This window comes from Tachypleus tridentatus, chromosome 12, assembly GCF_004210375.1.
Source record: "Tachypleus tridentatus isolate NWPU-2018 chromosome 12, ASM421037v1, whole genome shotgun sequence".
In the NCBI taxonomy this organism is placed as follows: Eukaryota; Metazoa; Arthropoda; class Merostomata; order Xiphosura; family Limulidae; genus Tachypleus; species Tachypleus tridentatus.
In genome coordinates, this window is record NC_134836.1 from 27,627,971 (window position 1) to 27,643,109 (window position 15,139).

A 15,139-nucleotide genomic window follows, 5' to 3' on the forward strand; every position below is an offset into this window, starting at 1 on the left:
CTTTCAGGACTGTAACATCTATTCTTCCTCTAATTCACTATGTCATTAGTCTGAGTGCTCTTTATTTTTTAACTCATCTCTCAGTTGGGCTCAGTTGTCTTACCTTCTGGCTCGATGCTACAGAATAGGACACCACACTCTTACCTCTCCTTCTCCCACTGCACAGATGTTTTTTTTCTCTTCTCAGAATATGGGCATCACTTGAACTCTTCATGACATTGGAACAAGAATACAAGTTATCCTTCTGTTGGTCTATAAGAGACAGGATCATAAACATCTATTAACTTGTTCACTACTTTCTCTACTCAGGATAATTCTTCAATCTCAAAGAGTTGTTAAGTCAGACACTATCATGATATGGATTCTTCTACTGCCACTTCATCTTGGGTTCCAGAGGGATGGAGTGCAAATACCAACAGTTAGGAATGACAGAGTATATATATGGATGAATAGGATTCCCTCCACAATGTTTTTATCCATCTTGCTCTTCAACAAATAATACCTCATAGTCTGGACTCATCAAAGGGAAAATTCTCAGATTTCCCTCCAGCAAATTCTGTGGTGGTGTATTATGTTTCTCATTTGGGAATCAGTTTATCCATGATCCCTTGATTCTAATTTTTGAGCTTCCTTTCTCAGGAGCATTCCTATCTTATGTCTCTATTAGCCATCCATGTTTCCTGGGTAATAAATGTGGTAGCAGATAAATTGTCTTAATTCAAACAGATTTTCCTGACAGAATAGGTGTTGCATAACAAAGTTCTATTGGATTGGCTCTCATTTTGCAACTCTTAATTGGTGGACTGGCCTGTCATTGGATAACCCAACTACTTACATTTTCGTTTCCAGTATCTATCTTTAGGCTGTGGCAATAGCCATTTTCCTTCTGGACAGAATGGGATTACCACTCTAAACATTTTCTCCACTTCACATGTCACAAAAGATACAAAATATAACTTGTTCCAACCCATTATCATATCCTGTTGATAGCAACAGATTGTTTATATGTCTGCAGTTCCTTCTCGGATGTCCAACTCTTCCCTTTCTTTTATAGGCTCTCACTTTAGAGTAGGACATGATCTGATATGGTACCTAGAAGCTAAAGGTTTTGGCATAGAGGTTAAGCTGTCTTTCAAATGACATCGAGGTTTAATTTCTAAGGTTGACATGCATCTGTCTCAGTTTCTACTTAGTCCAAATAGCACTTTCATCAAAAGTAATGACAGGCATATCAGCAATGACATAGTGAGAGGCATGTGAATCCTTTTCAAACAGTGGTGTCAACCATAACTTATTTTTGACTTGGTTCTTTGACAGAGGTTTCTTACATCTTACAATCATCTTGTTCATGGCAGTTTTCTCAACTACCATTCAATTGTCACATCTACATAGTTTCCAATTCCCCAGTACTCTCCAGATTCCTCACATCATTTTTAGTAATTAGTCTCAAATGATCATTCCAGTTACATACAACTAGATTAAGGTTGCATGTTCTTTATCTACACCCGCTTGTGACCTGACTCTCCTATGTCATGTTTTAACTTTACTTGCAGATTTATTTCTTCTGTCTGCTGACCTACAGACATCACTGGCTGAAGTTATTTGCTCTGTTTGTTCACAGACCACTTTCATATTCTTTCTGTGTCCTCAGACCAGTTCTTACCTAAACCTTTGTCAGACAGAAAAAAGACTCAATCCTTTTCCCCAATTCATATGATCACTATTTTTCTCTATAAGCAACCAGATATTGATTTTGGTCATGTTCATTAAGGGTATTGAAGTTTGTTATTTGTATTCATACCTTTAGATATGCTAAACAACACTTTTTATTCTGGATTATCTTTTGAAGATATCTTCTACGAATCACATCCAATCAGATTTCACTTTTCTATGTCTTTAGCAGCACAGTTGAACTGCAGATTGGTATGTGCACCTCCCCAATATCTCACATTACTTGATTGATTTGGCAGTTTCTTCATCTGAGAGTTTTTGCCTACCTCCATTTCTGATGGATCACCAAAGGGGTGAATATTTTTCTTTCTGCCTTCCAAGGTCCCTTACCTTGTTTTCACAGGATCTCACTCCCTGATGAGTGTTGTACAGACAGATGTGCTTTTATCAAGCCCATTCTCCACTAGCAACCACTCTTTCACTATAATTATTACTGGATGGAACAGGCTGTGTAGAAATGAAGTGACTACCTAGGAGATCACCATGCTGGACCACTGCTCATGGACTATATACTGAGTAAAGCCACAGGGGATCCTGCCCATACCTGCCAATAATTGATTTGAAGAAATATAGCTAAGGTTGCTTTTAAAAATTTAGGGGCCTTAGTTCACCTATTGCACTGTTTCTCAGGACTCTCCTATGCATATTAATTTGCTAATTTTTCGAGTGAAACTAGGGAATCCTTATCACTCCCAGTTTCCAGTCACTGGGGTGGTGGACAGAGGCTTTTCCTTCAGAGTGTTAAAGCTAATTCCTCACTCTTGGCAAGAGCCCAAAGATGGTTTACATAAAACGGCATTTGTTGGTCCAATCCCAGCTGAATGCATTAATAGTAACTGCAAGTGGATTAGAAACCAGTGACCAAAACAAAGGTAACATTATACTGATGGATGTGAAAAATGCATCCAGGTGAGGCATATCTCACCAAAGCCACTTCTACATCTAAAAATCAAGTGCCCACTCTCTTGAATAAATTGTGTCCAGTTGGAAAAGGCAGTCTATGACAAGTCTGAATTCACCCAGATATGTAATGAGTCAAATACTAATCATATGAGCACAAACAGAACAATGGGTGCTGCTTTGGTAATTAATGTAAGCTACCACTATGAAATTGTCAGAATGGATCCTGACCAGATGATATCAGGCAAGATGAAGAAAATGATCCAAAGCAAGATGTATGGTCAACAGCTCTAGGATACTGACATGGTAAGACCTTTCAGCCAGAAATCCCTGACCTGAAGCTTTCTACTGAGTTACAAGTATTCCAAGTTGAGGAAGGAAATATGTAAAGATATGAAAATCCAGCTCAGAGATAAGTGAAAAAAAACTCCTGATGTGTGGGCCTTGTCCAACCACCAATGCAGATTGTTAACAAGGGAAGGTGGAAAGGAAACTGAAGCATCCAAGAAATCCTCACAAGATTCTTTGGTCATGCAGAGTTCACTAAAGAGATCTAATATGTGATCAACACAAGAGGACAAGTGTTTCCAGAGAAGACTGTATCTGAAAATGTGACAGCACCCCTCATGAGCAGTATGGGCATGGATAATTGAAAGCTCCACTCAATGGAGTGGTAGATGAGAAGGATGGAACCAACCGAGTAAATTATGTATTCTCAAGACGGCTGGTATGGGTATTAGCACTTTAATTCAAATAAAGTACAGAACAATGTTTTGACCTTCTTAGGTCATCTTCAGGCTAACAAAGAGAGAGTTTGTAACTGACTGTTGCCAGACACGTCTTAGGAATGAGAGTGTAATCATGTACAGGATTGTAGGTGGCATTGCAGTTAGATCTTAGATTATTAATTAGTATAAATGTAAAGGTGTTCCTTTATATTGGTTTAATTTTGGATTTCGTTGTTGAATAACTAGGGCTGTTTTGATTTTGCATTTGTTTCATTACTCTGTATCTGAGTGTTTTCCATGGTTATGTTGTATTTATTTGATCTGCAGTTTTCAAAAAGGTATGAAGGTGTTCTTTTATTCTTTAAATCTGGTTTCCATTTTTCAGCTTGTTTCTCCAATATAGAAGTCATGGCATTTGTTGCATTGTATTTTATAAGTAATGTTGGCATTGTGTTTCTCAGTATAATTTTCACATAGTATGGACTTTAATTTTGTACTTGGCTTTTAAATAAATTTGGTATTTACGAAAATAGTGTTTTAAGTTTTTTTCCAAATGTTGGTTATTTTTTTCACCGATTTCAGAAATATATGTTATACAGCATTGTAATGTTTTGTAGTTTGTTGTATCTTGGGGTTTATTATTGTTTCAGTGATGTCGAGAAACTCACTTGTTGAACGTTGTTTGCTCTTCTGTGTAAAATATTTTCTCAACCCAAACGAGCCGTTTTTGCATATAAATTTATTATTGTTTGTTTGTTGTTGTGTTGTTGATCTAGGTACATGCATATAATTTTTTCAACAGTTTTTGGAGGGAATCTGTTGATGTTGATGAAGTATTATTTTATTTTGTTGATTTCATCATTAATTTTATTGGCTGAGCATAGGTTTGTGGCTGTGTTTATTTGGTTCTTAATATGTTGAATTTTTCTTTTATTTCAGGTGCTGAGTTCAAGGGAATGTATAGTCTAGTATGGGTGTTTTTTCTGTGGATTTCTGTTTTGAATTGTGCATCGGTTCTTGTAATCTTAAGGTTAAGAAATGCTATTTTGTTAGTTTATTTTCCTGTTCACATGTGAACTTAATGTTGGGGTGAATAGAGCTAATGTGGTTGAAAAAAACAAAGTTTGTGTTCTATAAATGTGAAATCAGCAATTTTATCTTCAACATATTTGTACCAGTATAGTGAAAGGTATAAGTCTAAATTGATCCCTTGAGATTCAATCTGTGTCATAAAAATTTTGGCTAGAACTGGTTACATAAGATTGCCTACACTTAGGCCATTATTTGTAGGTAATTTTGGTCATTGGTGGAAGTGAATTCCATAAGGGTTGCTAATTTCTGGGGATGTGTGTCACTGGGTTAGGGTCTTGGACAAAGTTATATAGCTATATTGCAGGCTTCAGTGGTTGAAACTTCTGCAAATAGGGAAATTACATCAAAACTGGCCATCAAGACTTTGATTTAGTTAATTAAAAATACATTTAAAATCAAAAGTCTTTGAAAAAGGAGCCAGCTGATGTTACATATTTAGAAAATGCTCATGCTATATATTTACAGAGGTTGTAGTTAAATGATTTATAGGTCAACATTATGGGTTGTAGTGGATAATCAGGTTTGCAAGGCATGGGGGTGACACATATAGTTGTGGTGTGAATAGCCATCCTGTGTAGGTAATAGTAAATGTTTTCTGATATTGTGTTGTTTTTTTTCATTTCTAGTAGTAGTTTGTTTAATTGGTTTTTTTGTGTGTTTTTGTTCGATTTATACAGTCATGTAAAAAAATTAGGACACCCTATGAAAGCCTGTGCATATATGTAACAATTTTGGATAAATGGATATGTAATCTCAATTGTAACAATACTGAGAGATTAAAGTAATATAATTAAACAATTAATCCTGAAGAAACGACTTTTCAAGATCTTCTGTAAAATATAATTCGACAAAAATGCATATTCTGAGGAAATAGTTAGGACACCCCACATTTATACCCACATAAAATGGCTCAACTCACATGCAGGTGTATCCCACCAGGTGCACATGATTAGAAGATCGTTACTCAGCATTGTGAATGAGGCTTGCTCTATTTAAACCTCAGACATTTAGTTTGGTGTGTTCCTAACTGTTGAAGTAAGAGTGAGCCCCATGGTGAGAGCAAAAGAGCTGTCTGATGCCTTTAGAAAGAAAATTGCAGCAGCTTATGAGTCTGGTAAGGGATTTAAAAAGATCTCAAAAGAGTTCAAAATCAGCCATTCCACTGTCCAGAAAATATTCAACAAGTGGAGAGCTTTCAAAACAACTGCCAACATGCCCAGGTCTGATCGTCCAAGCAAGTTCACCCCGAAAGCAGACTGCAAGATGCTAAAAAGAGGTCTCCAAAAACCCTAAAATGTCATCACAGGACCTACAGCAGGCTCTGGCTACTGTTGATGTGAAAATGCATGCCTCTACAATCAGAAAGAGACTGCACAAGTTTAACTTGCATGGGAGGTGTGCAAGGAGGAAACCTTCGCTCCCCGAAAGAAACATCAAGGCCAGACTGAAGTTTGCCAGAGAGAATGTAGACAAAGACCAGGACTTCCGGAATAATGTCCTTTGGACAGATGAGTCCAAAATTGAATTATTTGGACACCAGAACAGAGGACATGTTTGGCATAAACCAAATACAGCATTCCAGGAAAAGAACCTCATATCAACTGTGAAGCATGGAGGTGGAAGTGTCATGGTTTGGGGCTGCTTTGCTGCAGCAGAACCTGGACAGCTTACTATTATAGAATCCACCATGAATTCTACTGTGTATCAGAGAGTGCTTGAAAATCATGTGAGACCATCTGCAATAAAATTAAAGCTGAAGCAGAACTGGACCCTGCAACATGACAATGACCCAAAACATACCAGTAAATCCACCAAGAACTGGTTGAAAACTAAGAAATGGAAAGTCCTGGAATGACCGAATCAAAGCCCAGATCTTAATCCCATTAAGATGCTGTGGGGTGACTTGAAACGGACTGTACATGCAAGAAACCCCTCAAACATCTCACAGCTGACAGAACTCTGCATTGAGTAGTGGGGCAAACTTTCTTCAGACCAATGTCAGAGACTGGTGGATGACAGGATGTGAAGCAGCTGTTTAGGCTCAGGATGAAAAAATTTGTTTGAATCTGATAAGATGTTCATTTTTTGAATGTTTTCATTTGTGTTCATTGTAACTATAGCATTGCTTTTACTTGCTTTTAATGCTGTTTTCTTGTTTTAGGTTGTTTATAGAATTAATTGAAATAATTGTTCAAAAAAGATACCCAAGTGGATGAGATATTGGGTAGATGGATTGGGTAGAAGGACTGGCTTCATCAACCTCATTAACCAACCTACACAAGTTGCCTCCAAATAAAGCAGATATGGGTGGACTCCAGTTTGGAGCAAGCCAGCAGATAAATGAAGCCAATTGTCCATGTAATGGTGTAAGAGCAACTATTAAGCATGCATATGTTGAGCAAAAGCCTTAACCACTTGATAAAAACACATAGGCCAAAGCAAGTTTGTAGAGTATAAAACTAATATCCTATCCTGTGATAAACAAACTAAAAATAGCAACATGACTAACGAGATACAGAAATATGCAGATAAGCATCCAAAACAAATACCTTTGTCATTCCAGTGTACCCCTTGAAAAAAATACTTGAAGAAAGGAAGTTAAAGCAGGGCAGAATAAAAAAATGTATTGGACATATTAATCACAGAAAATGGGCACCAAAAACATCTTGAAGGAGTTTTAATGGCTTTCTAGGAGAGAAGATTCTGTACAACCTTGGACAGACATTTACTGGTAGTAGGAACCTGAGGCAATAGAAAGGATATGGAGAAGGAGATAGGAATCAAATTATAAGTGGTGTAATTGTGCTATACGGGGACAAAATAAGTCAAGTGAGGCACCACTGGACTGCAACCCACAGAGTAGTTAGTTGCTGTACTGTCAGCAATGTGTTCTTTATCATCAAATAAGCCAATAAATGGATGAACTTCTAAGATAAGAATTGTTAGAGGCTAGGAAGGAGCAGGATGTGAAGCAGCTGTTTAGGCTCAGGATGAAACAAATGATCAGCCAAAGATGAAAGGATCAATGCTATCTCACAAATTCCACATGAAATTCTAGTATCAGGAATATCTCCAAAAACAAGCTATTTTAAAAGAAACAAAAGGGGCCAAAATAAGTCATGAAGATTTGTAGGTGATTTCTTCCAAGAAAGGAAGAGGATTACAATAAATTGATCAAACAGAAAACACCTTAGAAATCATGTCCCAAAAAGCCATATAAGGTCTAAATGATTCTGCAATAAGAGCACATGAAGATACAGGTAACTCAGATAGAGATGAAAGGCTGTCAAATTCCTCCTCCTCTTAAACATGATGAGCCTGTTCCTCAGTTGATGCCCCCAAACCTGAAGCCAGTAAAGAAGTCAAATATGAGAAAAAAAATCAATAAACAAAGATAAGTTGTCACAACAAACTACTGCAGAAAAAACTGTGGCAAATGAATTGATCAAGTAAATCACTACACTGCATAAAAAAATGAAATGTGAAAAGAATATAAATGAAACACACCTGTGCCCAATTACTGCCCAATGAGAAGTAACAGTTCAGTTGAATCTAATAAAGGGAGTTGCATGCATCATGAGGGTATGTTACACTCCTATTTTTGGAGGGTTGTTACATGATAATTTACATGTGAAATGTAGTTGAACCATATTGATCATGGAGTACATTGAAGTTCAAGACTTGTAACATGTAAAAAATGTCCATATAGAGGGCAGCATTAATAATAATAATAATAAATTTATTAAGCAATAAATTAGACACAAAAAATCAAATATCAATATAAAACCATCAACAAAGAGTTAACTCGTCCTGTGATGGTTAAACACATAATAAAGTAAAATCAAAACTTACAAAATCAATATAAAGTTCCCAGAATATTATCATCAGTATTTAAGATCCATTGTTTTAAGTATTTCTTTTGATTAACACGATTAATAGAAGATCTTATACTATAAGGAATAAAATTATGAATACGAGGTGCCAAATAAAGATATTGATGAAGTGTAACTGTTTTACGTGGTGTGGGTACATTAATTGGAAAAAAAAAGATTGAAGTCGTGTAAAATATGAAGTGACTTTAAAAGGCCTATTAAAAGAAACATGCAATGTAGATAAAGCTAAAAAATATAAATAAAGTTTATCATATGAAAGAGGGGAGTTAAATTTACTGAAATCGGTATCAAGCCTATGAGTAAAAATAAGAGAGAAAACACTTTTTTGCAACTTGTGAATAGGAATTAAAAGTCTTATATGTGCCACCCCAAATTGAAATACAATATTGTAAGAAAGATTGAAAGAGAGCATAATATACACTTAACAAAATATGATAAGGAGCACAATGACTAAGTTCAAAATTAGCATAGAACTATATTTTAATTTATTAACTAAAGAATTAATATGAAATTGCCAATTTAATTTTCGATCTAAAATAATTCCTAAATATTTAACAGAGGAAACTTGAGTCAATTTGGGACACTTACAATTAGGGTAAGTATAACAATCACTAGAATGATAAAAAATAGAAGGAAAAGCTGGAATGATACCATAAAGGTTAAACTGAAGAAGAAAAGATTTAGATATATTTAAGGATAAGTCATTACAGAAAAGCCAATTTTTAATTTTATTAAGATCACTAGAAATAATGGCTTCATTAATTAGATTTGGCTTACTATAAACAACAGCAATATTATCGGCATAGGCTTGGATATCTCCAAAAAACTGTTGGTAAAGAATATCATTTATATAAATGAGAAATAATAAAGGGCCCAGAACAGAACCTTGTGGTACTCCAACATTAATTGTAAGCCAATCACTATAATTATTATGGATACAAACCGATTGCTTTCTATTGTGAAAGTAAGAAAAAAACCAATCAAAACAATGCCTCTAAAACCATAATAAGATAATTTATTTAACAATATTTTATGATTAACAGAATCAAAAGCTTTGGCTAAGTCAAGAAAACAGCAATTGGATGAAGATCAGAATCCAAAGCTTCTGTAATACTTCCCACAAGTTTAGCAACAGCAACCTCCGTTCCAAGCCCAGGCGAAAGCCAAATTGAGAAGGAGACAAAACTGAATGTCTATCAAAAAATGATAAAATTCTAATCTTCATAGATTTTTCAAATAGTTTAGAGAAATGTATTAATAAGGAAATAGGTCTATAATTCGTAAAATCAGAAATATTACCAGATTTATAAATAGGAATGACCAATGATAACTTTAAAGCATTAGGAAACTTCCCTTGAGTAAAAGATAAATTAATTAAAAAAGTCAAAATTGGTGCAAAAGATTAGCATTAGCTTTCAAAATCTTAACCGAAACACCATCTACACCATTAGAAGCTGAATTTGATAAGGAGAAAATATTATTCATAGTTTCAGATACAGTAACAGGATATAGGTAACAAGAAGAAGAAGGAGCAGGAGGCATGCCCTGAGAACAAAATTTAGGATTGGAGCAAGTAGATTTAGCAACATTAACAAAAAATAATTCAAATCAGATAAATCAGTAGTACCAAAATTACAAAATTTCTTTTTTTTTTTTTACATCAATAATAGAGTTAACAATATTCCAATTCTGTTTAATAGTTTTAGCATTCTTAAACAGGTTATGATAATAAGTCCATTTAGTCTTACGGGTCAAGCTAACAACATAATTCCTTAAACACTTAAATCTAATCTTTAGATAAATATCATCAGGAAATTGATGTACTTTCTTTTTTTAACTTATCTCTTTTAATCATTAACAAAACCAATTCACTGGTAATCCATGGCTTAATTTTTCTAAACTTTCGTGACACAGAAACAGTAGTAGTACAACTTTGAATACAATCAGTTAACACTTCAGCAAAATTATCATAAGCAACATTAACATCAGAACAATTCATAACACAGGACCAATCTGAAAAATTCAAACAAGAACTCAATTCATTAAACTTAATCTTTTGAACATTTGAGACATGTTCTAGATCCGATAAAATGTCTATACATAAAACAATTGGAAAATGATCGGTCAAAAAACTCTCAACAATATAAGAATAACAATTTTTAACAGTATTTCCACTAATTAAAAAATGATCAATACAAGAATTAGTAACATTGGTTATCCGTGTAGGAGAAGAAATAATAATACGAAGATTGTTCTCAGACAAAAACTTAAAATATGCATTCTTATAACAAACATCATCAAATGCCAAAACATCTATATTAAAATCACCAACAAGTATATTAATATCATATTTGTATAAATTCAATTCTAATGAAAGCTCATCAATAAATTTCAATACAGGCAATCTAGGAGATCGATAAACAACAAAGAGATTAAATTTCTTATTTTGAATCATACAAAATAAAATTAAAGCATCAGACTTAATGTACTGTACTTCTTTTATCATAGTCAGTATCTCAAATTTAACAAAAACTGCCACTCCACTAGCCTTATTTAGACCAGAAGATGAAGAATAAAAGGAGTAACCTGGAATCGAAAAGGAAACAAATCCATCCTCAACAAACCAAGTTTCAGAAAAAGCTATTATATGAAATTTAACAACGCTTGATTGTAAAAAAACAAGAAATTGGTCAAAATTTTGAGTAAGACTTCGAATATTAACATGTATTAAATTTAAATGACCAACAGAAAAAACATTTGGTAAATCAGAAAGAGAAGACAAAGTTGGTGTAACACCAACAATATCATCAAAATCATCAGCCATTGCAGTAATTATAAATTATTAAGATCAATCAAGCAACGTAAAACAATGGGCTGAGTAGTTTCTGATTTCCTAATAAGAATATTACCATTCGATACCCAAAGAAATTTATAGCCAAGATCTTTCTGTTTTCGTTTTGCTTGCATGAAAATATCACGATAATATGGGGAGAGATGTTCGTTAACATAAACTGGATAAGATTCATTACAGACCTTAATATCATTAGTATTAAGAGAGCGAAATTTAGTTTTCTTAAGTTTAAGCAGATCAAATTTAATTTGCTTACGACAAAACTTAACAACAATCTGTCTCGGACTCTTATTTTCAGTTGTTTTCTTTCCTATACGATGAACAGTGTCAATATCTGTAGGAGCACAGTCAACCCCAAAAGTAGTTGTAATCTTCTCAACAACTTCTTGCAAATTCTCATTAGGCTTCTCTGAATACCTCCAATCAAAACATTATAGTCATAAGAATATTGTTCCGCTTCACACATCTTCCTCCGAAAACTTGCCATCTCCTTCCACAATTCTTCATTTTCATGCTTTAATGTTTTATTTTCCTGTTTACACTCCTTAACTTCAGCTCTCAAAATTGTGATATCCTCACTCATAGTTTCTACCTTCTCTGAATAATATTGAAAGGAAGTCACTAATTCTTCGACCTTTACTTTAATTAAGTGAAAGTCATCAAGTCTTGACAAAATTTCAGTAACTTTTGTCTTAAGCCACTTCATATCTGCCTCCCCATATTTAAATCAAGCTCACTATTCTCAACAAGATTCACTGTCTCCCCTCTAACGAAATGGACACAGTCCTTCTTAATGGAGTTTCACTATTTAGGCTTAACTTTCTTTTTCTCATACAAAAATCACATTCATAACTTTTCCCAATTTCATTTAAATATTCCAAATCCTGTTCAGTTAAGTTCTTACATCTTAAACAAGAAAAGTTACATATTTCAGTTGAGGTAATATACTGTATGGGAAATGCCACCCTACATTTCAATCACAACCTTTAATTTAAAAACTTGTTCCACTGACATGACTTACCCATATCACATCTAGAATTCCACCTGCAAACTCTTTGTTCCCTAACAGATCATCTAGAACTAGGTCAATAGCCTGACAAATGTATAAAAAATGCATATACACACATTATGATTTCAGTACATTAGCTCATATTGTTTTCAACATTGAGTAATTAAAAGTTAAATTCAAATTGACCTACAAAACAGACAAATATTCTTACTGTATCAAGTCATACACTTCTGTGCTCTTATATGATTTCTTATGATACTATATGCATAATTCCATCATAAAATTCCTTTATTCTTTATTGCATTTTTTTTTATAAGAGTCAAATTGATATTCATTCTATATTTATGCTATTCATTATACAGGGTGTTCGAAAAGTCACTGTGCACTTATATATTTATTAACAGACATGTTTCAATATAGAATACAGGAGGTAAATATGAATGACAATTATAAACAATGTTGAAAGTGACCCCTTGTCATCAATACAGGCTTGGATCCTTCCTATTTTGTTTCTAAACACAGCTATCAGTTGCTGGCTTGAAATAGACTGAATGAATGCTACTATAAAACTGCACAGTGACTTTCCAAACACCCTGTAGTTCAACAGACAGTATGCTAGTTCTTGTAGATGACTGTGAACAACTACACCTCTTTTTTAAAAACAAATACACTCCTGATCAGACAAATCAAGTTCACAGATTAGTCCCAAGCTATTCTGATTAAAGTAATATTATTGATTTTATTAAATACTGGACAGAATGCAAAAGACCATCATAAAAATATAGTAAAAAGAGTAAAGCTTTGACCTTTCATTACAAAAATATTACTCTACATGTAATTTATTAATCCAAGAGGTAAGTAAACAATATTATGATATAGCAAATCAGATATCATTCAACAATGCCTAACTAATTCAGATTATGATAAATAACTTGAACTTCCACTGTATTATTGATCACATGCCTACACTGTTCTGCCTTATTTCATTATTTTTCCTCCACAAATTGTGAAGCAGAGCTACCATGTGTATTATACATTTTTAATGTAATTACTCAAGAACTTACTCAGTTGTAGCATTTATATATTTGATAAAAAACTGATGTAAGACTAGTTTTACCACAGTTACTGTCATGTAATTATAAGATGGTTATAAAGCATAGAAAAAAAATGTCATCTTATTTATCACCAAATGCAAGTGAAAATGCAATGACTTAGTTATAAAACATGTATTGCTCAAATAATATACAAGATTGTCAATAATAAACTATTATTTTGTAATGCTTCTATTAATTTCTTGGGGAGTGAAGAACATAATAAGGATTATAAAAATGTCTCACAATATGTTAGATGGATGTATCCAAGTCAGCATCGCTATACAAATTGTTTCATCTTCTATCAAAGCACCTAACAATTGCACTTCAATCTTTGATAATGCATACTTTACAATATGTTTACAAAAATTAGACACAATTATGTTATTAAAACTTCTGAAAATGTTGCAACTAAACACTATAAACTACTTCAAAAATTGAAAGAGTAAGGTTTTATAGTTAAAATTGTTCATACATATGAACGACAGAACTAACATTACAGCGTACTTCATGAGTACCATTTATTCATTGAATATATACAATGAATCAGATTCACCAACAAAATGTCACTTTATATAACATAAAACAGGAAAACTTTCAAATTCAATGAGAGCAAATTTAAGGTCTGCAGGAGCCCAGGTTGTAACAAAATAGTCCCCATTCAACTTAAAAAAAATATTTGTGGCACAGTTCTTTGGGATTAACAAATATGATCAGTTATTTTCAAAACAATTTGTGAGAATACAATAAATCAGAGCTGCTGCTTCTAAGTCTTCCATATGGCAATATATTTAAATACATTATGACATCAGATTTTCAGCACATGCTGGCCATAAGAGTTGCATCATAACTTTCAACCTATAAAAATAGTCTGACCAAATATGAAAGAGCTTAGAAAATTAAATACAATATAAAATCACTATAATATGCCAATTTACTTATATAGCAGAAGCAAAGTTAGCCAAACATGGCAATATCAATATTAATTGCTTTGTGATATAAAAAATTGAGTGGATGAAGTGAGATGCAGCAAGTTACAAAAAATGACCTGAAGAGTAAAAAAATAATGCAAATTTAACAAAATAACCAAAAAGTAAATGGACTTTATGTAACATGTAGTATATTCAGTAAATATATGGTTTACCTCTTTATTTTCATTTTAAAACAAAATTCTGCAAATTTTTATTATCAAAACTATAAACTAGTAACCTTGTTTAATGTGTTGCTTACATAACAGTGCTGAAAACCTTCTTTGTAAAAATCTTTATGAAATACATCCAGTGACATAACTGCCATGTACTAGTTTTCTATTTATCACTGTTGGTACTTTTCCAGTTCTCAATATGGTTATATATAAATTATAAAACAGCTACTTTACTTCATAAATTTCCTACATTTCTAAGTTTTAATACAAGCCTTCACAAATACCACTGTTTCAGATACAGTTATCTGCAAAACAAATTGTTTGGATTGCACCCATAAATGTCAAGACAAATTTATAGTCTTGCAGATTCAGTATAAGATGATAGGTTTGTTTATTTATTACTATGAGCAAAGTTACACAATAGGCTACATATGCTCTGCCCACTGTATCCATCAAAACCAGATTTTTTGGAATTATAAGCAAAAGCACTTACCATTTAGCCACCAGCCAAAGGCAAGTTGAGGGGAGGGAACTCAAACCTCAAAATCTATATTAACACAGATTTTGCAGCCTACATTAATGAACGATGAGGCAGCAAATATGTGAACACAAAGTTAACATTTGTTTATCTGAAAATGTATTTCACATAGATTTCATGTTGTCATGGAAAACTCAGTTAATACCTTGTGCCACTGCTGAA

At 33.4% G+C, this 15,139-nt stretch overlaps 1 protein-coding gene across 1 annotated transcript in view; it reads right to left on the bottom strand.

The window, feature by feature from the left end:
* Positions 1-13,309, bottom strand: part of LOC143235602 (uncharacterized) — a 73,222-nt gene extending 59,913 nt beyond the window's left edge. The window contains exon 1 of the mRNA XM_076473839.1: positions 12,217-13,309. Coding sequence (XP_076329954.1) covers positions 12,217-12,312 — 96 coding nt within the window. The 5' untranslated portion in view covers positions 12,313-13,309. The remainder of the gene's footprint in view (positions 1-12,216) is intronic.
* Between the last annotated feature and the right edge of the window lie 1,830 nt (positions 13,310-15,139).